This window comes from Oncorhynchus clarkii, chromosome 2, assembly GCF_045791955.1.
Source record: "Oncorhynchus clarkii lewisi isolate Uvic-CL-2024 chromosome 2, UVic_Ocla_1.0, whole genome shotgun sequence".
NCBI lineage: Eukaryota > Metazoa > Chordata > Actinopteri > Salmoniformes > Salmonidae > Oncorhynchus > Oncorhynchus clarkii.
This window is the reverse complement of record NC_092148.1, coordinates 32,379,069-32,394,507: the sequence shown is the minus strand read 5'-3', so window position 1 is coordinate 32,394,507 and position 15,439 is coordinate 32,379,069. Positions and strand designations below refer to the sequence as shown.

General features: G+C 41.9%; 1 protein-coding gene across 1 annotated transcript; it reads right to left on the bottom strand.

The window, feature by feature from the left end:
* Nucleotides 1-1,548: 1,548 nt before the first annotated feature.
* LOC139366881 (COP9 signalosome complex subunit 7a-like) lies at nucleotides 1,549-11,302 on the bottom strand. Its single transcript, XM_071104590.1, has 8 exons — nucleotides 11,204-11,302; nucleotides 9,729-9,851; nucleotides 9,499-9,574; nucleotides 8,398-8,486; nucleotides 6,216-6,418; nucleotides 5,722-5,827; nucleotides 4,750-4,919; nucleotides 1,549-2,148 (listed from the first exon to the last, which is right to left on the bottom strand). Exons 1-8 carry the CDS (start codon nucleotides 11,300-11,302, stop codon nucleotides 2,109-2,111), a joined length of 906 nt encoding a protein of 301 aa, XP_070960691.1. The 3' UTR covers nucleotides 1,549-2,108.
* Between the last annotated feature and the right edge of the window lie 4,137 nt (nucleotides 11,303-15,439).

Genomic DNA, 15,439 nt, shown 5'->3' with positions numbered 1-15,439 from the left:
CATCTGTACTAAACTTTATGATGAGAAGGAGAAGAGAGATTGTCATAAAAGAGACCAGGAAATACACATGGGAGCCATGTGTTCTAATTGTGTCATTCAAATCCATTAACTGCGAGTTCCATTTGGCTTCTAGTGCAGATCAGAGCCATGTATTAAAATATAAATATATGGCACTGGTGCAGTTATACTTCCTGATCATGACAATCTCTCTTCTTCTCTATTTTATCCTAGGTCAGGTGATGCTTGTCAGGTCTACACTACATCATCCTAAACTAATGTGCTTTCGAATCTGTAATAAGATACAGGAGAGCAAGCCACTTTACACTGTCGAGACATACCCATAGAAAATCCTACATTTACTGGAAGTATTAGAAGCTGCGGTGTGAGAGAGACAGAGGACAGTGTCTGCTGTTGCTTTTTCATTTCCTCTGGGCATTTTAATGATCAATCAAAGTAATTGATTGGCTGAAGTCCACTCCAAAGTTAACTACTGGCTGATTATGAGTCCAACCAGCAGACGCTGTAGAGCTCCGTAGTCTGTGTGTTTAAGGAAGGACACACAGTTAGGTATACACATGCAAAGTCACATCTGAAGTTTTACGCACAAAGTATCCCTCTCACAGCCACATAAACACACTTTTTTTTTCGTAACCTTTATTTAACTAGGCAAGTCAGTTAAGAACAAATTCTTATTTACGATGGCCGATGCTGGGCCAATTGTGCGCCACCCTATGGGACTCCCAATCACGTCCGGATGTGATGCAGGATTCGAACCAGGGACTGCAGTGACGCCTCTTGCAATGAGATGCAGTGCCTTAGACCACTTCGCCACCTAGGTGTACAGCTGCTAGAACTCACAGCTCCCATCTGGTAGGAACCGAGCAAACTGTGAAACAGTGAAGCTCAATCACACTGACTGAAATTAACACGGCTATTTATAGAGAGGGACGGAAAGGGGGAGAAAAAAAGTTGGGAAGTGGAAATGGGGTTAAAACGGAATAGGATAATTTCCCTGTCTCTCCATCCCCCTTTTCTCTCTCTCTCTGTGGGTTCCATGGGAGTTAATAGCTACCATTAACGTCATGCAGGATAGGGAGAGAGGGTTTTTAGAGAAAACAGAGGGAGGCTGAGGAGAGAGAAAGAAAGCGAGCGAGCGAAAAAGAGACCCGAACAGGATTGAACGTGAAAAATGAAATTTGGAGCGTGTGATTGGGGGGAGGGAGGGCAGACAATTCCGACAGGCAATTTTGACGGTGAAATAGAAGCTTTGGGCAAAATATACCGATATCAAATATGAATGCCCTATGTGTGTGTGTCTGTCTGATGTGTGTATGTGGCAGAGAAAATGAGGCTGAGAGAGTGTGTGTAACCAAGCCGACTGATCACAAGGGTAGTTCCAGCGCTCTAATATATTAGTCTCTTTGGGGATAACCTAATTAAGGGTCTGACCTAACACAGATATCCCCCTTCTGTGAGTTAACATTTAGCTAGTGATGCAACCTCCAATTGCACTTTGAAGTATGCCCAAAAAAACAGAGACTAAATGAATAGAGGGGGTTCAATTTATTACCAACAATTAATATCCTGATTTTATACGTCTCGACTCAATCCTCAGCAGAAAAAAATACAAACAAACAAAAAGTGTAACACAGAGTACACACATCAAATACGCACATTCAGTTTCACTGCTTGTGGCTCTGCTTCTCTTGATAATACAGCCAGCAGCGAAGCTCTGCCCAGAAAAGATTATACTCAGTCTGTCTCTCTCTGTCTGTCTCTGTGTACATGTTAGAATGGGTTTGGGTCTGTGTATATACACAGTGCAGATAGTCCGTCTGTCTGGTTGTGTGTACACACCTATCAGAATGGGTGTCAGACACTGCAAGTGTGTCTGTCTGACTCAGTGTCTGTATATACATATATACAGACATACACACACATACAGTGTGTGTGTGTATGCGCGTGCATGGATGTGTGTGTAAATCTTAGTGTTGTCTGTGCATTGGTCACATTATCGGTCTATGAGTCTGTGTGGGTCTATGTGTCTGTCCATCCATCTGACAGTGGATCAGTGGGGGTGTTTCCCGGGTCTCTCTGCATCTCTGCCTTCAGTTGGACTTGGACCAGATCTTCCCACTTCCACGGAGCCTGAGACCAAACAAAAACAGACAACAGTTATTACATTACCCTAAAATGAGGTCTCCAACAAGCAGCCGTTTCTTCTTCACGTTGCAGCAGATAAACGCCGCTCTCCAATAGACGTAGGCGGGTATCAAAGTGGAATTTCTCCTGAAGGCAGATTGTCGCTCTGCTCCGAGGTCATTTCACACGCTGCAACTCGCGCTAGATCAGCGTTTCCCAAACTCATCAGTAAGCTTTGATTATTTGAATCCGCTGTAATAGTGCTAGGGCAAAAAAACTGAATATTCACATCTTGGGGGTCCCCAGGACCGAGAAACAATACGCTAGATGATTGATCCCTGCATGTCCCCTAAATCACAAAACTATTTTTTTTTTAACAAATATATGAATGACTGCGGCTGGTCTAGCGTGTAAGACCACCGCATGCAGCACACATACCCACATTGGGTTGGTGTATGAATCCCGACCCCACCCTCCATCTCCCCGTCTCTGTATCCCCTCTCATTTCATGCAGTCTGAATAAAATCTACAGGTAGGAGCAGACCAGCATATTATATAACAGGTAGCGCATGTTCACAGTCCCCACTTCAAACGGCTTTTAAAGGCCGATCTCCAATACACTCCTGTCTTCACTAAACAGAAGAGGGGTATGAGGAAGATGTCAGCTTGACGTCGAAACGTCAGTCACCTGTTCGCATCCTGTACAAGAGACAAGCTAGATCTACTCAGCTTCACATTCCAGCTCAGGCCTTTATTCATTTTACGAAGGTGCAAGGTGGATATTGATCGTGCACCCGCCGCTTGCTCGAGCTGAGCTTGTAACTGCGTGTTCATTTCGAACGGCGAACTCTTTACAAAGACAATGCTAACACGTAAATCCATGGGCCAGTCGGTGTCACATTTTCATTTGTGCCCGAAATCAGAATGAAAGAAAAGTTATCTTGCTAATTCAGCAGACTATGGTGGGAAATGGGCTGTTAGAAGTGCCGTTTTTCTTTTATCACGTATCGGAATGCCGTCTTTGGTGTGCTATCGATAACATATTTTGATTAAGTCGTACAAATGTTTTACTGTGCGTGATGTTTCAAATGCATTCTGTCATTACTAAATGTGTAATGTGCTAGGTATTTTAACATTTAAAAAAAATATGTACACAAAAAAAACATTTGATTAATAAAATATTTAAATGAGTCGTCTTCCTCAAATGAAGAGGATGACGACGCAATATTTACGGGGGGAGGCAATCTGATTTCATTGATCCTTAAGTCGCGGCTCAGACACTTTATTCAAATAAAACGAGTTAGCCCTAGTCTGTCCCAGAGCAGGTTAGTTCTGAAGGATTCTTTGCTATAGAAATATAGCCACATTCATGTCACCGGTTATCCCAAGTTGAACCCAGAGTTGACCAAAGTTACCTCGCTAATTTCTCAAACCAGATTCGTAGTATAGGGCGATGGATAAATCAGTTAGCCAGCTAACTTGCCTAAATATTATGGGGGAGACGGACTGGCTAACTCATTGAACCTGCTTTGTATTATATGCCAATTTCTCAAATCAAGCAAATACATTCCTGGCTGTTTTAGTTCAAGTTGTATGATAGTTGTAACACAACACCGTTATGAACAAGGTTTGTTTATGATGGCCTTTGGTTCAACTCATTACGCCACATATTATTGCAGGGATGTTTCAATTACAATGTTGGCAAACAAATTACTATTACTGTACTACTCCTACCACGAGAAGGTGGTTTACAGTAGATACTGTGAATGCTTTTCATGTGAGGCAATCCAAATCTCCAGTTAAACTGTTTTCAGTGAAGTCCAATGCCACCAAGAATCTTAAATCATCTCTACATTTTTCTTTCATTGTCAAAATGTCCCCTAGTAAATGAATTATAATCACTCGTTTAACTGGAACAGAAAAACTCATGTAATAAAAAATAAACATTTCCTTTTAACACCTGAAGCTTTTTTATTTCTATATTTTTTTATTCACTTCAGTGACATAAAAAAATAATCCAGGACAGATAAGGAATTAGTGTTGTAATTGGCCCAGAAGAGAGAGGGCCACTGGTACCACTGTGAGTACCACTACAAAGCACAGCCTCTCAGGCTAATGAAGATACGCTATGCAGACACACACACAGTCACTGTTCCCACTTCCACTGGCAGCTGGCGTTTAAATGGATGTTTGTTGTACAAACAACCAAAATATTACTGTGTTTGAGTTGAAGATGCTGTGAAATGACATGAAATCCAGTGGTTGCATAATCGATTCCGTGCCGTTTGAATTCGTCTGAAGTGATTGGAATGTTTTTGAAAATACACACAAATGTTTATTCTTGCCTTGGCTTGAACCACACCTCTGCCGTGACCCTGGAAGGACGAGGTCATGTTCATAAGACACCTAGGACTGAAACAGGTATTACCTGGACTAATATTTTTTTGTTTGATGCGAAATGTTTAAAAAATGGTTTCTCTTGCTTGCCCTAAAGAACATGACCCTGAGGATAGCCCACCAACATCAAATGGTAACACCTATCCCAAAAGAATGGACACACAAACAATGAAAATATGGGATTGACCTAAGGAACATCACCTTACTTACCCTTTGACCTTTGAACTCTTCTTGCCCGGTTGCCGTGGTTCCTGAGAGGAGGCGGGGTCTCGTGGCTCGGCCGGCTGGTCTGCATCCTGATTGGATGCGGCTCCAGCGGCGGCGGGGCCGGACGACGGGGAGGCGGAGCTGGCCTTTAGCGTTTTCTGGAGGTTTGACACCTGAGAGAGAGTGAAGGAAAGGTAAACTAATGGAGTTTAGGACAGAACAGAAGTGCCTGATTCAAACTAAGGCCGACTCGGAATGTACTGGGCTGTCTTGGATATTTTCTTCTCACAAGGTCCTTTCCAGCAGCTATGGTGGATGCGTAACCAGGCCAGCCCAATACAGCTTGGCTTGGCACTGGTTTGGCTCAGTAGTGTGAAAAGCTTAAGGTGTTGTTATTATTTCTAATAAGAAGAGGTTGGAGAGTAACTTCTACCTCAAGCTGAAAAAGACTGACTCAGAGGACAGAAAAGCCACCTCTGGCCTACAGCCTAAATAAAGACACTGGACAGAGCTCTAAATTGGACACTGAATTAGGTCATTGAGTAATGAGTATACGTTTTGCTTATGGCTTCACCTCTACCAGAGAAGAAGAAGAGAAGCGAGAGGGTTTACTCCAGCCAAAACCTGTCCACGAAAATAAGACAACGAAGTGAGGAATTTTTGCATTGAGATTAATGGGTGTCAAATTTGGTCAACAAAACATTTAATTGCTAATGTGCTATTGTAATGGTTAAGTTGTTTACAAATGCAATGATATAAGTGGATGCAGGTGCCATTTCAGCAAGTGGCAAAACAACTTTATATCGGAGTTGTGCCTCATTAGCTAGAATAGACCCACCAGATCTCGCCGCCTCCAGCCTGCCTTCCATCTTTGAGGAGATGTATTTCCATTGTTAGAGCTGTCACTTGACTATCTTGTCAATATAATAGATGATCTTTGACGGTACCCAGAGAAAAGTGGCTACTGGTACTAACCTCTGTCTCCACCTGAACTTTGACCTTCAGCTGGCTCTCTCTGTATTGGTTGGCTCTGGTTACCTGCTCCTCGATCCCACACAGGACCGCCTCACATCCTGAACACCTGAGAGAGAGAGAGATAATTATTTAGACACTGATATGACTGATCATACTATCTATTTTTATCCCATTCTATACATAATTTATTGTATCTATCATGTCCACTGTTTTTATTTTATTGTTTTACTATTTTAATTTGTCTCATTTAGAAATCGTATTGGTCATTATTATGCATCCACTGTAAGAAATGTGTTCTATAAATAAAGTTTAACCTTGTCCTATACACACACACACACCTGGGTTGGAGTCTATTCATGAGGTAAACTGAAATTGCACTTCCAATTCAATTTTTTTTTGGGGGGGGGGTCAGTTTACTTCCTGAATTGAAATGGAATTGACTCAAAACCCTGGCACATGCACGGCTCTTTCGCACACACATATCACTAACTAACCACTCCTGCAGTGTGTTTGCTATGTTGGGCAGCTCGTTGGGCCCCAGGTCTCGGCCCACGCTGCAGTCCACCTCCACCTGCTGGTTCCTCTGGTCCAGCTTGCCCTGAATGATGTCACAGTAGACCGCCTCAATCAGCAGGTCCTCCAGCTCCCGCACGTTCTTCAGCTCCAGCTGCTGCAGGAGCAGAGAGTAGGGCAGGCACTGGGGGAAGAGGGAGACAGAGAATGTCAAATTCTATTATGTTGGGTCAATATAAGTGAACAGGCACAGGGAGAGAGAGAGAAAGATGTTGAATTTGAGATGCTCTTTATGATGTCAGTGAGGAGGGAGTTGAGTGAGGGTGGTGGGGACAGAGGGCAAGAAAGAACGTCAAATTCTACTATGTTGGGTCAATAGAAGTTACCTGGCACAGAGAGAGAAAGATGTTGAATTTGAGATGCTCTTTATTACTTCAGTGAGGAGAGAGAAGAGATGATGTACGAGTGAGGAATGGAAAGGTAAAAGAGAGGGGTAGAGGAAGGGAGGGCGGGTCAATATAAATTTACAAAACCATTACATCAAAATAGCTACCAGAGAGAGGAGGGGAGTTTGGAGTTTTAAAGGGGCAGTGCAAGAAAAAATTGGATATAACTTTTATTTATTTATATATTTCCATACTATTCGGTCAGAAATTCAGAAATTGTGAAAATTATGATAATGCACTTTGTGTAAAAGCTGTTTGAAAAAAATGCTTGGAATTTCAGCCTGTTCAGGTGGGATGGATCATTTGGCCCACATTATAATGCCACAATGTGATATGATTAAATAGACCAATGACTGTTAAGGGTAAGTGTGTGGGCTCTAGGCCATCCTATCAGCCAATCAGGGCGGTGTATGTAAATATCTTCAAATTTGTTTCCTAACGCCCACACGATCAAACTGAGCATTTCAAGGGCCAAAGGAGGCTCGGGGACATATTTTCTTACAAATATATTTTGTAGTTATTTTCTTTTAATAAACAGTGATTTATTAGACATACAATGATGATTTAAAAATAAAATGACAAAGACTGCATGGGGGCTTTAGGTCTTTATTGGGCAATTAAAGGATAGATTCACCCATTTGGAATGCTTTTGTGCATCTCTGAGCAATGTTCTATCGATTCCCGGGGTCACTTCATGTTGTCATGTGTATCTGAGCGATTCACCGTTAAAGCACAGAAATAGAGCCGGCCAAATAACTCAGATACACATGAAAACATGAAATGACCCCGGGAACCGATAGAACATCGCTCAGAGATATAACGATATAACATTTTAATGGGTGAATCTTTGCGTTAAGGTGTGCCCATACAGACATTCAATGTGGCATACTTATACTATGACAATATAAAAAAATAAGACGGAAAGAGAAAGACGAGACGAGAAATGGGGGAGGGAGAAGGGAGAGTAATAGAGAAAGAGAGAAATGAATCAATAAATTATTTATTAGGGAGAGTGGAGAGAATGAGAGATGGGCATAAAGCAAGGTAGAAAGAGAGACGGGGGAGGGCGAAAAAATATGAAATGGGGATAGGGTTGAAATGAGGTGGTGAGAGAGCCAATCTTAGAGTTAGATGAATAGACAGCAGAGAGCAACAAATACATAAAGAGACAGAGAGCTCAAAGAAGAAAGGACAGGATACTTAACACAGTATCTCATAATGATTTAATTCTCAGCTGCTATCATTCTCATCTATGTGATATAAATAAAGTTAGATCACATCACAGACAGGCTCTTAATAAAGTCCTTCACAACACAGAGTAATTTATCTTGTTAATGTGTCAAAGTTACAAAGCAAGTTGTCTCATAACCACATCATTAAAATCAAAGTTGAGTGAATTACTTGCTATTTTTGGTACTGAAGCTTTCTGAGTATTGTTAGGACTACAATTGTAGGTAGGCTATTGGAGTCCATGGAAAAACTGCACAGAATTATTATTTGACCTGCAATTCTTTAATAACAAAATAAACAGAAAAACTAGACAAGATAAGTCCAGAGAGCGTTACCTTCAGATTAAATGGCAAACGGATGATGGCTATCATTATATTACATATCATTGTCAACTATTTCCATAATTATAATGTGAGTGACCCACATTGAGCGTACTAAAGCTAGCAGAGTAAGGAATTTAAAACCAGATGAATGGGTTGTACTCTACCTTGAGATTGGATGCCAGACTGATGATGGAGAGGTGACGGAGTTTATTCCTCTGAGCTGGGGTCAACTCTGGGAGAGAGGCTGCCCTCTCTGAAAGAATAACATACCACAAACAGACAAGGAAAAGAAACAGACAGCGGGAGAGCAACAGAAAGGGACACATCATGACAGGGACCTTTCATAACAAGGACACATCATTACAAACACAGGGGTACAGGCTCTGTCCAGGCAGAAACTGCTGCTGCCTTTTAAATTCCACAAGGGAATACAATGAAAAATCATTTGAGTGTGTGTTGCCTGCGTATGTGGTTGCTTTAAAAAAAACTTGAGTATTGACAGTTTTTCCTCAGTGCTCCATTTTGCAATTCTAAAAAGCACTATGAAGTGAATACGATGTGTTGACATAAAAATATTTGTATTTCTCTCTTCCGTTTTTTCTTGTCTCTTATTAAGTCTTGTTACTAAATGTGTTGCTAAAGAATGACAAGTCCTTTACATATTCAGGTATTTCAAAGGATATTCAGGATTTCATTTGGCAGTTTGTGACAATGCAACCAATTACAACCAATATGAATGTCTAACAAAATGCCTGAGAGAAGTCTGTCCCTGGTTGAGTACCAATAATCTCTCCTTCCTCCTGAAGTGTCATTACTTCCCACAAATGTACAAGCATTGGATTGGTGTAGGCAGGCTACAGCAATGGTAGTCAACTGTTTCAGCAGGGACCCCATTTTTTCCAACCAGATTTCTGGGGACCCCATTTTTTCACCAGGAATGCTAGAGGGAGTTTACATATACCAGTTATTTAATTCCAAATCCACAAAGGAAAGTGAACAAGTGCATACTTCTAGAGAAAGGAGAGGTTATTGGGGACCAACCTCTGTCGTGCAAAAAAATTGTCACTTGGCTCCTCGTATAGGATCAAAATAAAGTATTGTGGTTGACTCTGTAAGTTACAGGGGGCTGTGACAACCTACAACAGTGATGAGAAGCCTGGCCTGCAGGGTCAATTGGCGGGGAGAGAAATACTGCTAATAATAAAACAGCTCCAGGGATATTAGATGACTTCTTTACACAGCAGCGTTGCCTGCCACTGTCATACCTTTATAGTCACAGTAGGTTCCATAGGCGAAGAGGTTGAGTAGCTGATACACTGGTGCGTGCGGGCCTGTCTCCAGCTTGGGGTAGAGGAGAAGGTGGGTGGTGGGGGACAGATAGAGGGGGCTTGTTATGGTCTCTAGCTATACCACCTCCTGTGAGAGCTGTGCCTTGATAATGGCTGTGACGGTGTGCTTGTTTGTGAGTGTGCTTACATGTGAGTGTGTGTGTTACCTCTCTGACGTTGGGCAGCTCAAGGATGTCTGAGAACACGTAGAGGCCTGGTGTCTCCAGCAGAGAGCTTATGGCCTGGGCCAACGCCGGGCCTGAGAGAGAGAGGAGCTGCTCTACCTCCATCTGAGAGAGAGAGAAAGACCGAGTGAGAGTATGTGCAGGAGCTAAAAAGACAGAAGGCAAACAGAAGTGAGTAGGAGAAAGACAAAATGAGGATAAGAGAAGTAATGACAGATAATGCAAGAGTGTGAGAGAAAGGGGGAAGATAGGAAAGGAAAAAACAGACAGAATGTCTTGAATAAAATAGTTGGCCTTCAATGAACAGTTAATACTGCATATCTTACATTTGAGAGGCTGATCAGCTTCTTTTTTTTAATAGCAAGACAACTTTAATACTTTATTAATGTATGCCTGTAGCTCTGTCTAACCAAACAATCATATGAATAGCCCTTGTGGCAAGACTCCAAGTCAGTAATTCAATTTTCACTCTCGTAAACTGATGTGTAGGCAAGTGTTTTGAAAAACACCCTTCTGGTCAAAGCTAGTCAGACGCAGATTATTCTTTTACATCATTAAATGGGCCTTGCTTAATATGACTATGAAATTGGCCCTACTAAAAGCACTGAGAATGTATTATTTGAGATCTAACCTATTTGTATTTGATATGCTGTGCTATTTGGAGAGATTATTAGGGAGACACAACAGTACTTACAAATAGCCTAGCTAGCTACATAGTAGTAACCTTCCTAGGCTGGGCACTAGGACACTCCATGCCATTGTCAGATAATCATGACTTTGGACACTTGGCTACTACTTCACAGTGTAGCTATTTAGGTAGCCAATTAACGTTACCCTCAAATAGTCGGCTACTGTAGGCTAACCTGGGCACATTCAGTAGGGCAGTAGGGAAAATATTCACTGACATGTAAAATAAGGAATCATGTCAGATCAATTATATCTACATCGTTCGACCTACTAAACTTGGCCCTAGTGTGGAGTGTTTTGAGTCAAGCTCATTCAATGCCGAGTCCCAGGGCAGGGACCGATTTTCTGACTAATACTAATGTTAGCTAGCTAGCGTCACAGTCATGAACAACCGATTGCACGCTAGCTTAGAAGCGAGCTAACGTTAGTTCACTAGCTCTTTATGGCATATTTTCAAGATAAATGCTACTTAAAAACGGGCCCAACGGAGCACAAACTAAAAAGATTGCTAAAGTTTGACCCAATTAGGTAGCAAACCTAACACATAAGAGCTAACTTACTGTAGTATGACTATGAAGAGTCATGCTAGCTGCTGCTAAAGTTACCACAACATGACTGTAAAGCGGTAACGTTAGGCCTCTATCCTGTTTTTCGTTATCTACCGACTCAACTCTAACGTAGTTAAGTGGTGCAAGGGCAACCGTGCGATTACCTTTATTTAAAAAACTAGTTTACAAATATGTTCAAATAAAATAAAAGCAACAAATAACCTTATTGGTAAGCAAACTCAAGTTGATAGCCTGTCCCCCGAATCGCTCAGTTCCGCGGTCAGTGCACGTTTGACAGCAAAGGAGAACATCCCTGCTCATTGGACGAAACGTGAAAAGGAGGAGGGTAGTGTTTGTCTTGACTGACAAGGGGCTGAGCACAGTCTGGCTATAGAGACCGGTCGCCACAGACAAACCTGGCTGCCCAGAGAGGACAGGTTGTGCTCACTCTGCTCCAGGGGACAGGTAGAGACAGAGCTGCATTTCCTATTACACTGTGACAAATACTCAGACCTAAGAGAACATTTCTTTCCCCAAATTATAATTCAATACAAATAATTTGAAGCTATAAAAGATGAAGAAAAAATCTAAAATTTATTGGGTGAAAAGCCAAAATGTGCAGTTTTGGCAGACAAATATGTGTCCTCCTGCCACAACCTGAGGGACAGCCAGTGAAAAGTGCAAAGTAATGTCGATAATATTTCCCATCTTGTTTTGTTTTGTCTTTCATACCACGTCATGTCATATATCTCAGTCATGTTGACACTGGTCTACTACCATTGCTTTAATGTATTGTTGTTCTCATGAATATTGCTGTTGTAGTTGTTGTTAATGGTAATCCCATGTCCACTACTACTATTATTATTGCTGTTGATCCCACCATATTTTATATATAAATATATAGTTTTATTTTATTTTTCGATATGTATACTTTGACAATGTAAGTAAGTAATAATGAACTTGCCATGTCAATAAAGTCAATTGAATTGAATTGACTGAGCGGACCAGATGGTTGCTTTTAAAATAGTGCCATCTGGTGGCAAAATATTATCTTCTTCGATGTGGTTTATCAGCGATTGGCATCCAACGTTACGGTGCATTACCGTCACCTACTGTACTGGAATGTGTGCCAGAGTCAGGGAGAAACTAAATAGATAACCAAATATTTTTAGACTAAATCTAATGACGTCCTACTCAATATAATATTTAAACTAATCTTCTGTATCCCTTTTCCTTCACACTACATCTCAGCCTCTCTCTTTCCCTCTGATTCCCTCTCTCTTTCCCTCTGATTCCCTCTCTCTTTCCCTCTGATTCCCTCTCTCTTTCCCTCTGATTCCCTCTCTCTTTCCCTCTGACCCACACTGTAGCAAGACGTGCTCCACGGTCTCTGTTTCCTGGCAATAATCACATTTTCCTGTTGAATACTTTCCTATCACATTTAAGGTCTTATTCAACCGGCTGTGTCCCACCCTTAATATTGTATATATAAAAAAAATAGCCTCCTCTCTCTCCTGTCCCTTCCTGCCGTCCTCCCCTCCCCGACTTTCCTCTGTACTTTAAATAAATGCCTGCCCTTAGTATCTCTATTCCACTGCTCCTGCCATCTCTGCACCATCCACTGTCCATATCAGGCTTGTTGCCTCTGCTTTGCTCATTGAAACTACAACATCAACATCCCAACTAATAAGTGTTTGTTTAGCCAGTACATCAACTGCCTCGTTCCCTTCCACCGCCACATGGGCTGGGACCCAAGTAAGTCGTATCTGTTTACCCATTTTTCTAATCCTGCCATGGGTTTGTTGTACCTCGTAAAGCAGGTCTTGTCTAGTCTCTCCAACACTTCTAGATCAACGACTGGAGGCGGGACTAGCCGTGGTGGATTTACAGGAACAGTTACTGTTGGACTAAACTCCCTTCCGTACAGTCCCATCTCCTTTGCCTGGTTATTACCCACCCAAAGCTCATGTTCTGTATTCGCTCATGTTCCCAGCATGCCTGTGAAATCCCTTTCGCAGGAGAAGACACCCCATGTCCCTGTAGGTTGACCCAATAATTCATTGCCAGCTGCTGGCTCCTAATCTGCAATGGCATATCCCCCATCTCCACCTGTAGTGCAGCCACTGGGGAGGTCCGAAACGCCCCAATACATATTCTGAGTCCTTGCCCCTGTATGACATCTATCCTTTCCAATGAGGTCTGGGCTGCCGAACCATACGCTATAATCAAATAAAATGTATTGGTCACATACACGTACACGTGTTTAGCAGATGCTATTGCGGGTGTAGCGAAATGCTTGTGCTTCTAACTCCGACAGTGCAGTAATATCTAACAAGTGATAGATATCTAACAGTTTCGTAACATCTACCCAAAATACACGTACATCTAAGTAAAGAATGGATCAAGAATACATACATATATGTCAGAGCGGCATTGGACTAAGATACAGTGGCATAGTATAGAGTACAGTATATACATATGAGATGAGTATCGCAAGATACGGAGACATTATTAAAGTGGCTAGTGTTTAGTTTCCTTAAAGTGGCCAGTGATTCCTAGTCTATGTCTATAGGCAGCAGCCTCTGATGTGCAGGAGATGGCTGTTTAACAGTCAGTGGTGTAGTATAGAATACAATAGGGTATATGCTGTACATGTGAAATGGGTGATGCGATATATAAACGCAATTAAAAAGTGACTAAGATACCTAGAATAGTGTGGAGTGCAGTTTATACTGTACATCTGAGATGAGAAATGCTAGATACGGAACATTATTAAAAGAGGCTAGTGATCCATTTCTAAAAGTGGCCAGTGATTCCTAATCTATGTCTATAGGCAGCCGCCTCTGATGTGCTAGTGATGGCTGTTTAGCAGTCTGATGGCCTTGAGATAGAAGATGTTTTTCAGTCTCCCGGTCCCAGTTTTGATGCACCTGTACTGACCTCACCTTCAGGATGATAGCGGGGTGAACAGGCAGTAGCTCGGGTGGTTGATGTCCTTGATCTTTTTGGCCTTCCTATGGCATCGGGTGCTGTATGTGTCGAAGAGGGCGGGAACACCAGTCTTAACTTCAACAGTGAAGAGGCGACTCCGGGATGCTGGCCTTCTAGGCAGAGTTCCTCTGTCCAGTGTCTGTGTTCTTTTGCCCATCTTAATCTTTTATTTTCATTGGCCAGTCTGAGATGTGTCTTTTTCTTTGCAACTCTGCCTAGAAGGCCAGCATCCCGGAGTCGCCTCTTCACTGTTGACGTTGAGACTGGACTATTTAATGAAGCTGCCAGTTGAGGACTTGTGAGGCGTCTGTTTCTCAACCTAACCACCCTAATGTACTTGTCCTCTTGCTTAGGTGTGCACCGTGGCCTCCCACTCCTCTTTCTATTCTGGTTAGAGCCAGTTTGCGCTGTTCTGTGAAGGGAGTAGTGCACAGCGTTGTACAAGATCTTCAGTTTTTTGGCAATTTCTCGCATGGAATTGCCTTCATTTTCAGAAGAAAGTTAATTGTTTCTGGCCATTTGGAGCCTGTAATCGAAACAACAAATGCTGATGCCCCAGATATTCAACTAGTCTAAAGACCAGTTTTATTGCTTCTTTAATCAGAACAACAGTTTTCAGCTGTGCTAACATAATTGCAAAAGGGTTTTCTAATGATCAATTAGCCTTTTAAAATTATGAACTTGGATTAGCTAACACAACGTGTCATTGGACCACAGGAGTGATGGTTGCTGATAATGTAGATATTCCATAAAAAAATCTGCCGTTTCCAGCTACAATAGTAATTTACAACATTAACAATGTCTACACTGTATTTCTGATCAAGTTTATGTTATTTTAATGGACAAAAAAATGGCTTTTCTTTCAAAAACAAGGACATTTTTAATTGACCCCAAACTTTTGAACAGTAGTCTACATGGTCCTCAATGAGGAATGCCCTGCCCCCCACTCCTTCCCCATCAGACAGCGCATCACATTTTGCACCTTCTTACACTTTCACACCACTCTCTCAATGTGTTCTGCCCAGGTTGAGTTAAGTGTCAAAGTATACCCCAAGGAACCTGAAGACCCCCGCCCTCTCCAAGTTTCTCCCATATAACCTCAAGCATATCTTATCTCCCACCTTCCTCCTCGCAAAATGAAACACTGTCTGAGTTTTCTCTACAGAGAACCTGAATCCCCACATTAAAAACTTTTTCAGGATCGGTGGGTCCCCTGCGGGACAGTTGAGGTTGTAAGTGACAAGAAAATATCCCAGGACATAGACATATCTGATATTGGCAGAAAGCTTAAATTCTTGTTAATCTAACTGCAATGTCCAATTTACAGTAGCTATTACAGTAAAATAATGCTGTGCTATTGTTTGAGGAGAGTGCACAGTTTTGAACATGAAAAGTTATTAATAAACAAATTAGGCACATTTGTTCCGTCTTCATACAACATTTTGAACATAAATGCATTGGTTCATT